At 53.7% G+C, this 15528-nt stretch overlaps 1 protein-coding gene and 1 non-coding gene across 2 annotated transcripts in view; one reads left to right on the forward strand and one right to left on the reverse strand.

The window, feature by feature from the left end:
• ADORA2B (adenosine A2b receptor) overlaps positions 1-14179 on the reverse strand; it is a 26169-nt gene extending 11990 nt beyond the window's left edge. Inside the window, exon 1 of the mRNA XM_043583232.1 lies at positions 13722-14179. Within this exon, the coding sequence (XP_043439167.1) occupies positions 13722-14056 (335 nt within the window). The 5' untranslated portion in view covers positions 14057-14179. The remainder of the gene's footprint in view (positions 1-13721) is intronic.
• LOC122486232 lies at positions 1292-1421 on the forward strand. The gene has a single exon (XR_006298081.1). It is a non-coding gene; the product is annotated as a small nucleolar RNA SNORA18 (small nucleolar RNA).
• Positions 14180-15528: the final 1349 nt, after the last annotated feature.

Genomic DNA, 15528 nt, shown 5'->3' on the forward strand with positions numbered 1-15528 from the left:
CTATTGATGATTCTTGCCTGAACGGGTTATTACTATGATTGTTGCCAAATGATGACTTAACTCAAGCATTCCTACTCGTTAATTAGGTGGCGTTCTACTGTAAGCAAGAGTTCTTCAACTCATTATTAAAAAAAAAAAAGAAAATCTCCTAGTTCTGTTCATTGTGAGGGCCTAGAAAAAATGACGCTCCAGTAGCAATGAGCACACGGACCCATACCATTCTCCACTGAAAAGGAAACCGGGCTCCTTGGAAAAATGGCTGATCTAAAGGTGGAAAATAAAATGTGAGCTTGAAAAACCTTTCTGTGGCAGGAAGTAAGGAAGTGCTCACAAAACTGATGAGAACGCTTGCAGAAGTGAATTTGAACGGGCTCCCACTGGCCAATTCTGGGCCTCAAAATGAAAAACACAAATGGATGATAACACGTTGAATGAAAATAATATTCCGTAAGTCCATACTGAGATTAAAAAAAAATAATTTAAGGAAGAGCAGAGAAAAGGCAAAACTCTTCTTTATGAAGAACGCCAACCAATAAAGTTGGAAGGAATGAAAAGAAAGAAAATTACCATTTTACATGGTAATAACGTACTCAGGCAAGAATCCTCAATGAACCCGGGCTATGAAAACAAACCCTTACAGTGACGAAGCCCCGGCAGACACAGGTGTAACCCAGTGATGAGATTTAGCAACCCAATAATGGGACACACTGAGATCGCTTGCCCTCTCGTGTGATGGGCTGAGACAGACATAACGTTAAGAGAGCTGGGCCCTTATCCTAAAGCACTGGGAATATTACACAAACAAAAGGAGGTGCCATCAGGTTTTCATTTTAGAAAGACTGCTGTTATATGAAGAATGGGCTAAAAGGGTGAGCACGGATGCAGAGAGACCAGACAGGATTTTCCTGGAACAGGGTAGAGGTAGAGACAAGACCAAAGAGAAGTGATTGGGGACTGATTTCAGAAGTGTAAATGACAGGACCTGTTCTTTTTAAATTTTTTTTTAAATGTTTATTTTTGAGAGAGAGAGAGAGAGAGAGAGAGAGAGAGAGAGAGAGAGAGCGGGGGAGGGGCAGAGAGGAAGGGAGACACAGAATTCAGAGCAGGCTCCAGGCTCTGAGCTGTCAGCACACAGTCCAACGCAGGGCTGGAACCCATGAGCTGCAAGATCATGACCTGAGCCGAAGGGGGACACTTAACCAACTGAGCCACCCAGGTGCCCTGACAGGACCTATTCTTTAATGTCTTTCAATAAAGCTTTATAATTCTCTACGTTAGAAAAAATAAAGCAGTTGAGGTCTATCCCAAGGGGATTTATTCTGCAGACCTACATCACTGGAAATGCCTCTAGAGCATACATGTGGTTTCCTTTATTCACAGAACTGTGTGTTAGATCTGAGGGAAAGAACTCCAGGACCTCGATCATCTAAAATTATGAAAGATCTAACAGCACATTTTAAAATTTTTTATTTTTTTTTAATTTTTGAGAGAGACATAGTGTGAGCGCAGGAGGGGCAAAGAAAGAGGGAGACACAGAATCTGAAGCAGGCTCCAGGCTCCAGGCTCTGAGCTGTCAGCACAGAGCCCGATGTGGGGCTCGAACTCACAAACCGCGAGATCATGACCTGAACCAAAGTCAGATGTTTAACTGACTGAGCCACCCAGGCACCCCCTACCAGTCACATTTTTGAAATCTCAGGTATTGGCATGTACCAACAATCTGTACAGCTCAAGGGCATGACAGTGTAGGGGTGAATAGGATTGGAAATTATTTGTGTTTAGAGGGTGTCTGCAGTTGAGAACCAGACAGATCCATCTACTCTGAACCTACATGTGACCCTAAAGAAAGTGGATCCCAAAGATTACAGGAGGGGAAGTTGTGAATGATGTCCGTATTCAAATGGAGATCAAAGAAGCCCAAGCCAAGAATTATGGACTGACAGGGACAGCTGTGGATTGAACAAAAGTTCATTCTAAAAGGGCTATTTTGGAGGTTAGAATTCTGACTTTGGAGGAACTAAGGTGATTGGCAGTGGAAGGAATCACATATAAAATCCCTTAAGTAAAAATTAATTGACTTAAACTTTTTAATTAAAAAAAAAACCCAAAAACCAGCAGGTTTGGCAGTGGTATTGAAATTAGCAGTGGAGGGGCGCCTGGGTGGCGCAGTCGGTTAAGCGTCCGACTTCAGCCAGGTCACGATCTCGCGGTCCGTGAGTTCGAGCCCCGCGTCGGGCTCTGGGCGGATGGCTCGGAGCCTGGAGCCTGTTTCCGATTCTGTGTCTCCCTCTGTCTCTGCCCCTCCCCCGTTCATGCTGTGTCTCTCTCTGTCCCAAAAATAAATAAACGTTGAAAAAAAATTTAAAAAAAAAAAAAAAAAAAAAAAAAAAGAAATTAGCAGTGGAAATCAAGACGTCATATACAAAAAGCTGCTCCTGGAAGTTTGTGGGTGGTAGGACCGGAGCAAAACAGGCAGTAAACCAAAGAAGGTGAGGCTCAGAGAGGGGAAAGAAGCCTGAATATGTTTAGTGGACGGAAGGAGGCTGCAGACCAAGAGGCTGCCATGCACGAGGCTGGGAGTAAGAACATTGCTGGGCTCCCAGGAAGCAGGCAGACGTGTGTCCAGAGCCAGGTGGAAGGACCACCCAGCCCAGACTCTCTAAGCTCCAAACTCAACCACCTACTGTTATTGCTCAACCTGCAGGCACCTTAACCATAACCCACGCAACGCCTTCCCAAAGCCCCCGTGGTTGGGGGGACGGTGCCACCTGGCTGCCCAGGAATCTCAGGAGTCACCTTGGACTCCTCCCGCTTCCCTCATGCCTAACATCCAACCAAGTCAGCAAGTCCTCTTAAGCCTGTCCCCAAAGACCCCAGCCTGTAGTCACAACACCTCACTCAACTTGTGGTGTCCATACAGACACAATGGGCAATCACACAGGCTGACTGCTTATTTCACACCCTAAGTCCCACCCTGCCTGGCCCTGAGGAGCCACGTCTTTGGTCCTTGTTCGCTGACTGTGGTCCCAGGGCCCATATTTGGTTCTTAGGGTTCTTTCCTGTCCTCGTCTCTGGGCTGTGTAGCTTCACTGATGGCCCCTCTGCCCCGAACTCTGTCAGACCCTTTGGCTGGCATCAGACATCAACCTCCCCTGGTGCAGACATTCAGAGTTTACTCATATCGGGGCGCCTGGGTGGCTCAGTCGGTTGGGTGTCCAACTTCGGCTCAGGTCACGATCTCGCGGTCCCTGAGTTCGAGCCCCGCGTTGGGCTCTGTGCTGACTGCTCAGAGCCTGGAGCCTGTTTCAGATTCTGTGTCTCCCTCTCTCTCCGACCCTCCCCCATTCATGCTCTGTCTCTGTCTCAAAATAAACAAACAAACAAACAAATAAATAAATGTTAAAAAACAAAACAAAACAGAGTTTATGCATATCAAATATCTTGACTCTTCCTCCAACAACATGGCCTCATGGCCCTGGCCATGCTTTCTTCCTTCACACCTTGATGACAACTGGCAACCCTATGTACTCTCGACCCCTCCTGCCCTTCCCCCTTGCTGTCCGCCACAGTGCCTGTTTTATAATGCAAACCTGACCATGTCAAACTCCTGATTAAAATCCTACATTGGCTCTCCAGGTCCCACTTAATTGTCACTTCTCAGAAAATCCCACTTAAATGACAGTAGAGAAGTACAAAAGGAAATAAATTCATAACCTAAAATTCCTAAAAATGGAAGCAGAGGGGAACATCAGCAAACCAGAGATTTTGAGGAGTTTCTAGAAACCAGAAGGCAGATAGGTCGTCAGGATGGGGTCTGTGTAGCCCTACATCAGAAAGAGAGATGGCCAATAAAAAAATAAAAATAAATTTTAAAAATGTTTAAAAAATGGGATGCCTGGGTGGCTCAGTCGGTTAAGCGTCCGACGTCAGCTGAGGTCATGATCTCACAGTTCATGGGTTTGAGCCCCGCATCAGGCTCTGTGCTAACAGCTCAGAGCCTGGAGCCTGCTTCGGATTCTGTGTCTCCCTCACTCTCTACCCCTTCCCCACTCATGCTGTCTCTGCCTCAAAAAAAAATTTAAAAAAAAAATTAAAAAATGTTTTTAAAAAAGCAGGGGCAGGGCACCTGGGTGGCTCAGTCAGTTAAGCGTCTGACTGCAGCTCAGGTCATGATCTCGCAGTTTGTGGGTTCGAGCCCCACGGTGGGCTGACAGCTCAGAGCCTGGAGCTTCCGATTCTGTGTCTCCCTCCCTCTCTGCCCCTCCCCTGATTGCTCACTCTCTCTCAAAAATAAATAAACATTAAAAAAAATTTTTAAAGAAAAGAAAAAGAAACAGATGGCCAGGGGAGAAGCTCCAGGCCAGCAGAGAGCAGGTGCCAGAAGGGGCTTTAAAGACAAGCAGGAATCAAGGGGAAGACTGCCTGTGGACCAGCTGTGGGCTGCCTCACTGGCCCTACTGTTGTCCCCTATCTCCCATGGAGCACTGACCCCTCACTCTCCACTCTCTCCCCAAACTGCAGCTTGAGACCTTGTGATGGAGGAGGGGATGGGAGGAAGTTTCAATTATATACACTTTGTGAAGTTGTCTGAACCTCATGGATCCAAAAGAGGTTTTTTTCAAAACCGACTCAAAAAGTTTTCACCTCAAACGTAAAAATATGAATGCTAAAATAAAATTAAAAAATAGGGTAACTAGGGAGGAAAAGTCAAAGAATTCTTCCAGAGGAGAATAAAAAGTTAAACTATTGGAAAGTCATATCTAAGAGAACTTTTAAGAGACAAAGATCAGTCAAGGAGAAAAAGTCTCCATGCATCAGTTACGAATCCCAGAAGGAGGGACGCCTGGGTGGCTCAGTTGGTTACGCGTCTGACTCTTGATTTCAGCTCAGGTCGTGATCTCATGGTTCGTGGGATTCTCTGTCTCCCTCTCTCTCTGCCCATTCCCCACACATACACTCTATGTCTCAAAATAAATAAAAAACTGAAAGAAAAAAAAAAAAAGAATCCCAGAAGAACAGAGAAAAGGGAGATAAGAAAAGGATCAAAAAAATATTCTTTATCAGAATCTTAGAACTAAAGACAGACCTAAGTCTTCAGATTGGGAAGGTTCACCAGGACGTTTCACCCCCAGTGAAGGAGAAAAACTGAAGGTCAGTATTCAGACCCAGCCTCCAGAACACCAAGCAAAGGCAAGTGGTCCCAATGGCTTCCAGAGAGGAAGTACAGGTTACAAATAGGAATCACCACACATGAGACTTCTTGGGCACCACTGGGCGTTGCAGCAATGCGTTTACACTTCTGAACGGCATCCAGTCACACTACCTGTGACACGTGAGAAATAAAAACACCATTGGCATAGAAGACCCCAGAACATTTATCTCCCATGTCTGGAAAAAGTCACCTACGGGTATGTATACAGACAAACAAATATGGAATCCCAGAAAGAGGGAAGAAAACATGGAACGTGGGGAACAGCAGAACAACTCCCAGAGTACAGGAAGACACCACAGGACCATCGTATGGCACGCCGAGAGGGCCCGTTAGGTCACCCAGCAATGGGGATGATGAAGAAGTCAGATCATCCTAAGGATCTGGGAAGCCATGTTCTTCCTGGAACTTTCTCTTAATTTCCAGGTGGGTAACTCACCATCTAAACATGAAGCCAACTACAGTGGGGGGTAGTTTTGAGCAGCAGATAGCATCTAAAAAATAGAATTCATCTGACCTGGCCACTGACACCGCGTCCTGGGGACGCAGAGTTCAGCGATGGGAGTGCATGCCCTAGTCCAATCGTTCTGCTCTGCTCTGGGGTGGAATAAATCCACAAGTCAGACATTCGAAATGCCGTTCATCGGTTTCCAGTTTTCAGAAACTCTCCACAGGGTTCAGGAAACGTTATCACAGTTACAGAATAAAATGCAAATGGCATTAACCTCGATAATGTAAAAGTACTCCTATAGTCTGAATGTGTCCAGTGTAGCATTCTTGTAGGAAAAGGCACAAGAAACAGCGGTTACCGCTGATGGGCAATTTGGGAAACCGCAGATCAGAGATGGAAACTGACTTTCCACAGTTCGTCATTTTGTAAAACACTTGGTTTCTTCACAACAGCATGAATTACCTTTTCGAAAGTAAAACCTCCACTGGGTAGGCAGGGTGCTGAAAGCCAGTGGGAGGCGGAGAGACACGGGGGCGCGGGGGCCTGCTGGTGGTTTACTTTTCCTCGTGTTTCTTGACAATTAACAGATCTTGCCTACAACTGATGGAATTAGAAATCAGGGCTGAAATATGATCCCCAGAAAAATATCCACATGTAACAAAAAACTGGGAGGACCAGGGTGGGAAAGAGGGCGTGTGGCCCTCCCGTGACCTGGGAGAGAGTCAACAGATTCTATTTAAAGATGGCAGCACAGACCCAGGTGTCACCCAGAGGGTAGTGACCCTCGGAAGAGATGCCAACAGAAATGGTCTGGTGAGGGCCGAGGGAGGGGAGACTTTTGCATGTGGCTCCAGCTCAGCTCAAAATTCTCTTCTTCCCACTCACCCCCATACAAAACCCCAGCTTCAGCCCTCGAGGAAAAGCACTCCCCCTCCTTCGGCCCAGGACGTGTTAGAGGGCCACCACGGAGCCTCTCAACTTGAATTCTTTCAACGAAGGCACATTTGCTACCAGCCATCAAGTTCTGGCTGCCCAAGGCAGCGTCTCATCAGCCTGTCAGCCTCAGAGATCAAGAGCACAACCTGTTGATGCCCTTGGGGAGAGTAACGATGTCCGGAGCCCAAGTCCTGAAGGGTCAGTAAGGAACTCGAGCATTAGGAAAGGCCAGGCCTCCGTTTCACCATCTGAGGAGTAAGGAGGCAGGCAGGAGATCCTCTATAGGTCCTCGCCACCGTCAGTTCTGTGCCGTTTCACGCACGAGGGCCAACGTACAGCTTTCTTCTCCCTCATTCGGCCACATTACTGCCTAGCTACAATCTTCTTTGTCCTGCACAACGTCTATAGAGTCCCAATCACAAGTTGCTGGTGTCCCCATCCACCCACTGCTAGAAGGGACCCCTCGCCTGTTCTTGGACGACCATGGTACTTTCCCTTCAGCCGCTCGCATGCTGGCTTAAGGGCTCCCAGAAAGACACAATACACCGCTGTGGCAGCTGTGTGACCCTGGGCTGATCATAACCCTCTGAGCCTTGATTTCTTCATCTGTGAAGCGAGGAAAGTAACAGAGTTTGCCCCCCTAAGAGTTGTAAGGGTTACAGGAGATCAGGCACGTGTAGGGCCAGATGTGCAGAAAAGCCTTCTGAGTGGCTGCTGTCCACAATATTAAAAATTCTGATGTCTGGAGTAGCTGAGGACCTACGTCCTCGTGTCTGTCCCTGTAGCATATGTATGTCCATGCTGTGCTCACAAGCAGACAGAACAAAAGAGTGTGTGATGTGGAGACTGGGTCCTGCGAGTGCGTGGCGGGGAGGGCCCATGAGGCTGGAGACCCCATGCGTGAAGTCACAGAGGAAGGAGCACAGATTGCCTGTCCTATGAAAATGTCGGTAACCTCTGTCCCTTTGCACACACTCATTCGCCATATGATCAGAGGAGCAAACCACCCATGCTTTTTGGAATTCCATGGAAATGCTGCTAAAACACTAAGTCAGGGCCATGTCCCTTCCAGACACACACAGAGTGGCGCAGGCTGTGGCCTGATCTGCACGGGAGCTCCAGGCCATGGCTGGCCTCAGATGGCCAGGTGGACCCTCCTTCCCCGACCCTTCAGGTGCTCTTGCCCACAATCCTGAGTCCTCAGAGGCTGCCCTATGGCTCCCAGATGCTCCTGGATGACTGTCCAGCTGGTTGGATGCTACCCCCAGTGAGGGGACAGGACCTCCAGGTACCTCACCTCCAGACTGGATCACCCTGGTTCTGAGACAGCTCTTGTGGGCCTTACTGACCAGACCAGACCAGACGCTTGTGCCGGCAAGGAACTAACCCACCCAGGAACGAGCCCTGGGCCAGGCTGGAACTTCCCACTAGTACTTCTGGACATGGGCTCAGACTCCAGCAACTGTCGCATCTGCTGCCGGTTTAATGTGCTGGCTCGGGGCTGAGGAGTGTCACTCACAGTGGGGGGTTATAACAGCAGAGGGGCACCCAAGTCCTAGGTGACTTTTTCCAGTTCTGAGAGCCACGCTCCCTTGTGTGGGTAACAGGATGGCCGTAGGACTGACTCAAACCTGCTGTCCCCTGGCCGGCCCTCACCCACAGCACCTGCTGGTTCTCCAAAGGCCACTCCTCCCCGTTCTCCCTCAGGCCTGTGACAGCCTGTCAGAAGATGGTGTCCCCCGCCTTCCTTGATTAAAACTTCTGGACCATCTTTTTTCTGACATCCTTTTACCAGGGAGCTCTGCCCCTTGCCTGCATCGGCCATCTCAGACTGTCCCCCCGCCCAACACTGTGCCAGCGTCCCCCAGCACAAGCTCTTCACCCAGTACTCACACAGTCCCCCAAAATATGGGCGCCTACCCCATGCCAGGCAGCATGCCAGGGCTGGGGCGGGAATTCAAGAACAAGCCCCTCCCAGGGGTCACAGAGCTCCTGCTCGGGGCAGAAAGGGACTACAACTCACGACCAAGGAAAGATGTACTTTAGGGAGAGTCAGTGATAGACAAGCTCAGGGGCCAGGCGAAGCCTCTGCAGGCGAGGAGGTGAGAGGCAGCACAAAGACCAGCTGGGGAAAGAGCCCGGCCCGGTGGGGCTGTGTGGGTGAGGCGGGAAGGGGCGAGAGGCGGGTGGGCAGAAGCCAGTCAGCACAGGATCCTGAGGCCCGGGTTAAGCAGGGGACTGATGGGATCCGATGTGAGGCTCAAACCCTCCTCTCTGGCAGCATTCTGGAGAACAGCAGTGGGGGGGCCGGGTGGACTCCACGCCCCCCTCCCCGCGGAGCTGACCCGGAGCTACTGAGAGCACGTGTGCGATGGGGCCCGGAAGTGACCTTTAGGTTCGACCAGAATGGAGGCACCGCAGGGCGACGCAGGGGAGGCAGTGGGAGGATGGCTCATGGGAGCAGCTTACTGCGGAGGGCCACACAGGCCTGCACAGATGTGGCCCCTCACAGCTCTAGGGGCCGGAAGCCCCGCCCAAGCCTCTAGGGCACAATCCGCCCCACTCCCAGCTCCTGGTGGCTGTCCCCCCACCCCCACCCCGCATCTCTGCCTCCATCTTCACGCGGCCTCCTCCTTCTTCTCTGCGAGTCTAGTTCCAAGGATGTGATGGCATCTAGGGGCCACCAGATAGCTAATCCAGGATAAACTCTTCCTCCCAAGATCCGCGTAAGGGAACATTCATTGCTTTCCCACATAAGGTGATATTCACAGGTTCCAGGGATTGGAACACGGACGTCATTCGGGGGAGCCACCATGCAACCCACTACAATGGGGATGGTCTGGAAGAGAAAGAGGACACTGATGCACAAGACAGAGGACTTCCCAAGGAGTGTCCTTGGGATGGCCGGAGGGATGCGACCCAGACCTGAAAATCTTTCCTAGCTTTACTTCAAAACAGCACTAAAGATGAATTTTATCATATGGGATTTGTACAATGTTAAAAAGAAAAGGGGCAGGGTGCCTGGGTGGCTGAGTTGGTTAAGCGTCTGCCTTTGGCTCAGGTCATGATCTCACAGTTTGTGGGTTTGAGCCCCGCATCAGGCTCTGTGCTGACAGCTCAGGGCCTGGAGCCTGTTTCAGATTCTGTGTCTCCCTCGCTCTCTGCCCCTCCCCTGCTCATGCTCTGTCTCTCTCTCAAAAATGAATAAACGTTAAAAAAAAATTATAAAAAAGAAAAAAGGGGGGGCATCTGGGTGGCTCAGTCAGTTAAGCATCCAACTCTTGATTTCAGCTCAGGTCATGATCTCACAGATCATGAGTTCGAGCCCCGAGACAGCACAGAGCCTGCTTGAGATTCTCTCTCTCTGCCCCTCTTCTGCTCGCTTGTTCTCTCAAAATAAACTTTAAAAAAAAGAAAAAGAAAAAAATTTTTGTAAGAACACTCCAAAACCCCTGCCAACCCCTACCCTACAGCTAAGGGAGCCTCAGTGGAGGACACATGTCACCCCAGGCAGTCTTGCTAAGATGTCAGTCCCTACCTCACAGACCCGCCATGTTGGAACAAGAACTTTAAAGCCTCCATGTAGCAAAGGGAACAGGGAGGGTGACAGGGTCAGGGTCCATGGACAGAACAGACAGACACACCCTCTTCCATTCAGAGGACCAATCCAGCCAACAAAACACTCCCCGGAAAACACCCTCCTTCAGCTGCACTGGGGAAACAGCTGGCCTTCGGCCGACTGGAGACTCAACACCACCGGACACTGAGTCCAGGAGCAAGGCAGGGCACGCCCCCAGACAGAAGCGAGTCCCACAGTCACCCTGCCACACAGCTCAACTGGGGGTGTGGCACGAAGGGGAACCAGAGCAGATTAGGGGGGAGGAAGTACTCCTGCCAGGTGAAGTGGACTGAGGGTGAAGTGAGGGGGGTGGGGAGCAGCTGTGGGCAGACACGGCCCCTCCCCTCCCCTTCGGCATGCCCCCCACCCCCATCCCCCATCCCTCCCCACCCCCATCCCTGAAGGCTCCCACCTCCCCCTCCTCCCCCCCTTCACCCCACCCCGACAGGCTCCCACCTCCTCCCTCCTCCCCTTCCCCCCAGGCACGCCCCCACCCCCAGCAGCAAGGGAGCCTCCACTCCCAGCTCTGCTGCGTGTGCTGCCCCCCAACTCTGCACGGGTGTGGGGGGGACCCTCTGCCAGGGCCAGCCTCAGAACTGCGTGGACCTGAACTAGATTCTGTTTGTAGACACCCCTCACTCTGAAGACCAGGGACAGTGCCTGGTGTGAGCAGACACTCCTCCTTTTCAAGTTCAGCCAAAGTTGTCATTTCTGTGCCTGGCATCACCTTGGGGCTCCCCTTTCTCTCTGCACTGTGATCTCCCCAATGTTACTAAACGCCTTGGCAACCGGGTGGCAGGTGGGGGCTACGGTCTCCGCGGCCTTGAGCCGCGCTTATAGCCAACCGCTCTGGCCTCCCACTCAGAGCCCTGGGGCACGGATGCCTTTGGAGCCCCCCTCCCCCACCCGTGAACTGGTCCAAGGACTTGCCAGTTCCTCAGTTAAAGATACCGATAACTGGAATCCCCCCGCCATGCCCCACCCCACAGATTCTGACTCAGGAGGATCCGGGAGGGCCCTGTAATCTGCATCTCAGCCTGCTGGGGGTGGGGTGTCATACTCCCCAGAAGCAGGAAGCGCTCACGGCTGAAGACCGACCGGCCCGGGCAACAGCCCTCAGGAGCACTCAGGAGCCTCTTCAGCCCTTGAGGGTGGGGGGTCGGTGCCAGGGACAGGTGCCCTTCCTGGGGCTGGGAGTTAGGGCTGCTCGCACACACCTCTTCCAGACCTCTGAACTCCCGTGGGCAGGCAAAGGCATGAGCCCTTGCACCCCTCCACTGACCATTCTTCCCGTCCTTCCACATCTCACCCTCCCTCCTCTGGCAAATGCACAGAAGTTAGGGGCTTGTGAGTCACATTTCTTTCCCCTTAACACACCCACACCCATTTTTTTTCTAAGACCCCACCCAACACCAGGACGAGAACTAACAGATTGAAACTCCTATGGAGCTTCCGGCTCCATGGGGCAGAGGGGATCCTTCCAGTACCTCCCGGTGAGCTGGGGGCTTGTGACTGCCTGCTGGACACAAACAGTCCCAAAGGCCATCAAGTAACCAACATGAAGACCAAGAGGCAGAAAGGTGACTCCTAAGAGACTATGCCGTGCGGCCCCAAGTCCCGGAAATCCCTGGGCTCTTTCACACCTGATGGGATGCATGAGGCCCCCTGGTCAGATGCCAAGGGCAGCAGTACACGGAAAGGCCCAGACATGCAGATTGGGCTCACAGCCCGGCCAAGCAGGAGCTTCCTGTTCCCAGGAGCACAACCAGGGACCCAGGACACAACCCACAACAGGCAGGCTCAACATGTCTGCCTGCTAAAGAGGCTTCTAGGAACATTCTCCTGGTCAATTCCTTCAAACACATATCCCTTACAACCACCAATTTACTGCAGGCAGGATCTGCTTCCAGAAACAGCACTCCGCTTTCTGCCCACATCCCAAACACTGACACCACACACAACCCTGCAAGGCAGCCTGAGGGCACAGTGGGAATATGGTGCCAACTCTGAGTTCAAGTCCTGGCTCTGACACTCACTCCAGACGCACCATCCTGAGCAAGACTCTCATCTCCCAGGGGCACCACCCCCTCATCTACAAGAGGCAGGTACCTACCCTCTGGAATCACTGCAAGAATGGAAAGATAAAAGTTTAATATCAACTGCCTCAATAAATTCCTTCCCTTCCCGCCTACTCCTGTGACTCAGTTTCCTTTCTCAGCTCCAACCCAAAGAGATCCCAAGCTCACCTAACGCAGAAATGCCTAAGAGGCCCAGGCACAGAAGACAGAAAATAATTTTAATAAGCCCTAAGGTTCCCTGATACTCTTGCCCTCAAGTGCTCACCTTTTTAATTTTTTATTAAAAACATTTTTAACATCTATTTCTTTGTGAGAGACAGGAGACAGAGCGTGAGCGAGGAAGGGGCAGAGAGAGAGGAGGGACACAGAATCTGAAGCAGGCTCCAGGCTCCGAGCTGTCAGCAGAGCTGGACGTGGACTAGGACCGGGAGATCATGACCTGAGCCGAAGTCGGATGCTTAACCACTGAGCCACCCAGGTGCCCCTCAGATGCTCAGCTTTGAACCTGATCATCAGCTACACCTGGGGCTTCATCCCCTGAACCCTACATTTTCTCACTGGGTGAAAGAGACCACCCTTAAGTTTTCCAGTTTTCTGAAATCCGGGTGGCACTTCCCCGCCCTGCTGGGACAGGGCAGTGGAGGGTAAACAAGGTTACACAAGGGGCATGCAGCTCTCAGGCTGTTCGTGCTGGCCAACGGGGCAGCACTTTGACTTTTAAAGTGTACGGAGGTGATTTGAGTCCCCATTTAGCATGCAGGCACAGATGCTCCTAGTGTTCCCTAGAGTTAATTGGGTCCTTCCCCAACCGCACCCCACCCCCCGCCCGCATTTTGTGGCAGGTACATTCAGAACTTGGGTCTCGAGTCGTGTCCATTCTGACAGTGCAAAGCCCCAGTGTTCAGAGCTGTCCCCTGGAACCGCCCCAGCCTCCCGGACCTCCAGCACGCACAGGGTCGTGTCTGCCCGCTGCTCTGGACTGCAGATGAGGGGTGGAAGGAAACAGTCTAGGGGCCCCGCCCTGGGTCGGCAGCGGGTGACGAGTGAGAGGAAACAGTTATCGCCACAGAGGAGGAGATACGATCACCAAACCTCATGCGCCCGTGCCCCACCAGCCCGCTGGGGTGGCGCTTTCCCCGGAGTTTCCACCGCGGGCCGGCGACCGGGGACCACACTCCCCAGAACTCCTAGCGCTGTCCCTACGCGGGGCCCCCTAAAAACACGTGCGCATCCAGGGGCGCAGCGGCCTCCAGGGTCCTGTCTCAGGCACCAAGAGGGTCTGGGCAGCCCGGCGCACGTGTCCCTCTAGGCTGGGAACCCGAAGTCGGAGCGCCCCGCCGCGTTTCGGCCAGCAACCTGGGCCTGGAGCGCGCAGTGCTTTCCGGGACTCCGACGGGGCCCCGGTGTCGGGGACGCCGCGCGCCTCACCTGAGCGGGACGCGGATGGCCAGGTACCTGTCGACGGCCACGGCCAAGAGGCTGAAGATGGAGCTCTGCGTGAGCACGAGCACGAAGCATGCGAGGAAGAGGCAGCTGTGGAAGTCGGTGCAGAAGCCCAGGCTGATGGTGATGGCAAACGGGATGGCGAACAGCCCCACGGCCACGTCGGCCGCCGCCAGGGACACCAGGAAGTAGTTGGTGGGCGTCTGCAGCGCGCTCGACGTGCCCACCGCGACGCACACCAGCACATTGCCCGCCACTGACAGCGCGGCGATGGCCAGCTCCAGCGCCACATACAGCGCGTCCTGCGTCTCCAGCGGCATGGCCGGGCCGACCCGGCCCCGACGTCGCCTACCCGGGCCGCGCTAGGCGCGGGGCAGCCGCGTGGGCGCCGCCGGGCACCGCCGGAGCGCCCGCACCGCGCGTCCGCCAGCCGCTTCTGACCCGCCAGGCTCGCGCGCTCGGGACCCGGGCTCCGGGGGCGGGACCGCGGGGAGGCGGCGACGCCCATTGGCCGGGGCGCCCGCCCGTCTCGGACCCCCGGCGGAGCACCGCCCCTTCTCCCGAGCCCAAGTCTGCGCCCGCGCGGGGCCACGAGGGGCTCGGCAGCACGCGGCCGGGGGCCAGCGATGGATCCCGAGGCGTCGTGCGGTGGCGCTATCTGGCAAAGTCAAGTTCCCCAACTTTCTCTAAGGCTCCAAATCTGTGGGTGTGTCCCGGGCGGTCTCACTGTCTGCCAAGCAGCGCGGCGCGGCGCACGCAGAGCCCGGGCCGCCTCAGAGACAAGGCCCGGACTCTGCGGGCGGGGCGCCCGCCACGACCCCCGCCCCGCACCCCTCCCCCCCAGCCACTCCGCGGTCGGGCGCGGCGAGCTGAGGATCTGAAGCCCTTGGGGAGCTCTCCCACCCTAACCCTGGGCACCCCACGGGTCAGGCAGGGCTCGCCTTGCAAACTGGACGAGATGCCGCAGGAGGGGACGAGGAGCCTGAACTCGCAGACCTCCTTAGGCCATACGTTCCCACCTGACCTGTCCCTTCGGGCCGCGGCACCCCGACGGCAAGGATCGCTCTGGGACGCTGAGGCTCTGCGGCACCCCTACCCCATGCACCCAGCACGCCTGGCTCCCTGGCCTCACCTGCTCTTCTGTCCTCCCGGCCACTGCCCAGGCGTCTCCAGCTCTGCCTTCTCCTACCTCCTCTCCACGTAACTTCGCTTCCTCGTCCACCCTGCACCCCCCCCTTCCCCCCACCAGAGGCCAATGTTCCTCGGGCCCTCTCTTTGTCCTTCACGCCCACCCTGGCTAAGCTCGGGCTCCTAAGGCTTCACCCTTGGTCCTTATACCCTTAACTTTCAAGCCTTTTCGTGGCAGCCCTAAGTGACCCCTGAGCACCAGACCTGAGCACCACGCTCAGAATGTTCAACTCCTCTGGCAGAGCCTGAGGGCCTCCGAATCCAGCAAGTCCAAAATCAAGCTCCTGTTCATCTCTGTCCCAAACCTGTGCCCTCTCCTCCTTCTGGGACTCAGTTATTGCCCTTACCACCCACCTTCATCCAGGAAATGCACCCACACCGTCCTCCGTCCTTCCCGACATCCAAATCGGTAGTGTTACCAATTCTGCTTCCGGAGCTTTGCTCCTCTCCACCCTGAAGCAGTGTCTCAGGTGGGTTCCTCCTCACAGCTCGTTCCCATCGTCCCTCCCTCGTCTCTGCCCTGCGACCTCAGTCAAGTTTCTCTGGTCCCCACCAATGCTAGCATTCTAGAACACACCTGGCCATGCTATTCCCCTACCCCAAA

Source organism: Prionailurus bengalensis, chromosome E1 (genome assembly GCF_016509475.1).
Source record: "Prionailurus bengalensis isolate Pbe53 chromosome E1, Fcat_Pben_1.1_paternal_pri, whole genome shotgun sequence".
Taxonomy (NCBI): domain Eukaryota; kingdom Metazoa; phylum Chordata; class Mammalia; order Carnivora; family Felidae; genus Prionailurus; species Prionailurus bengalensis.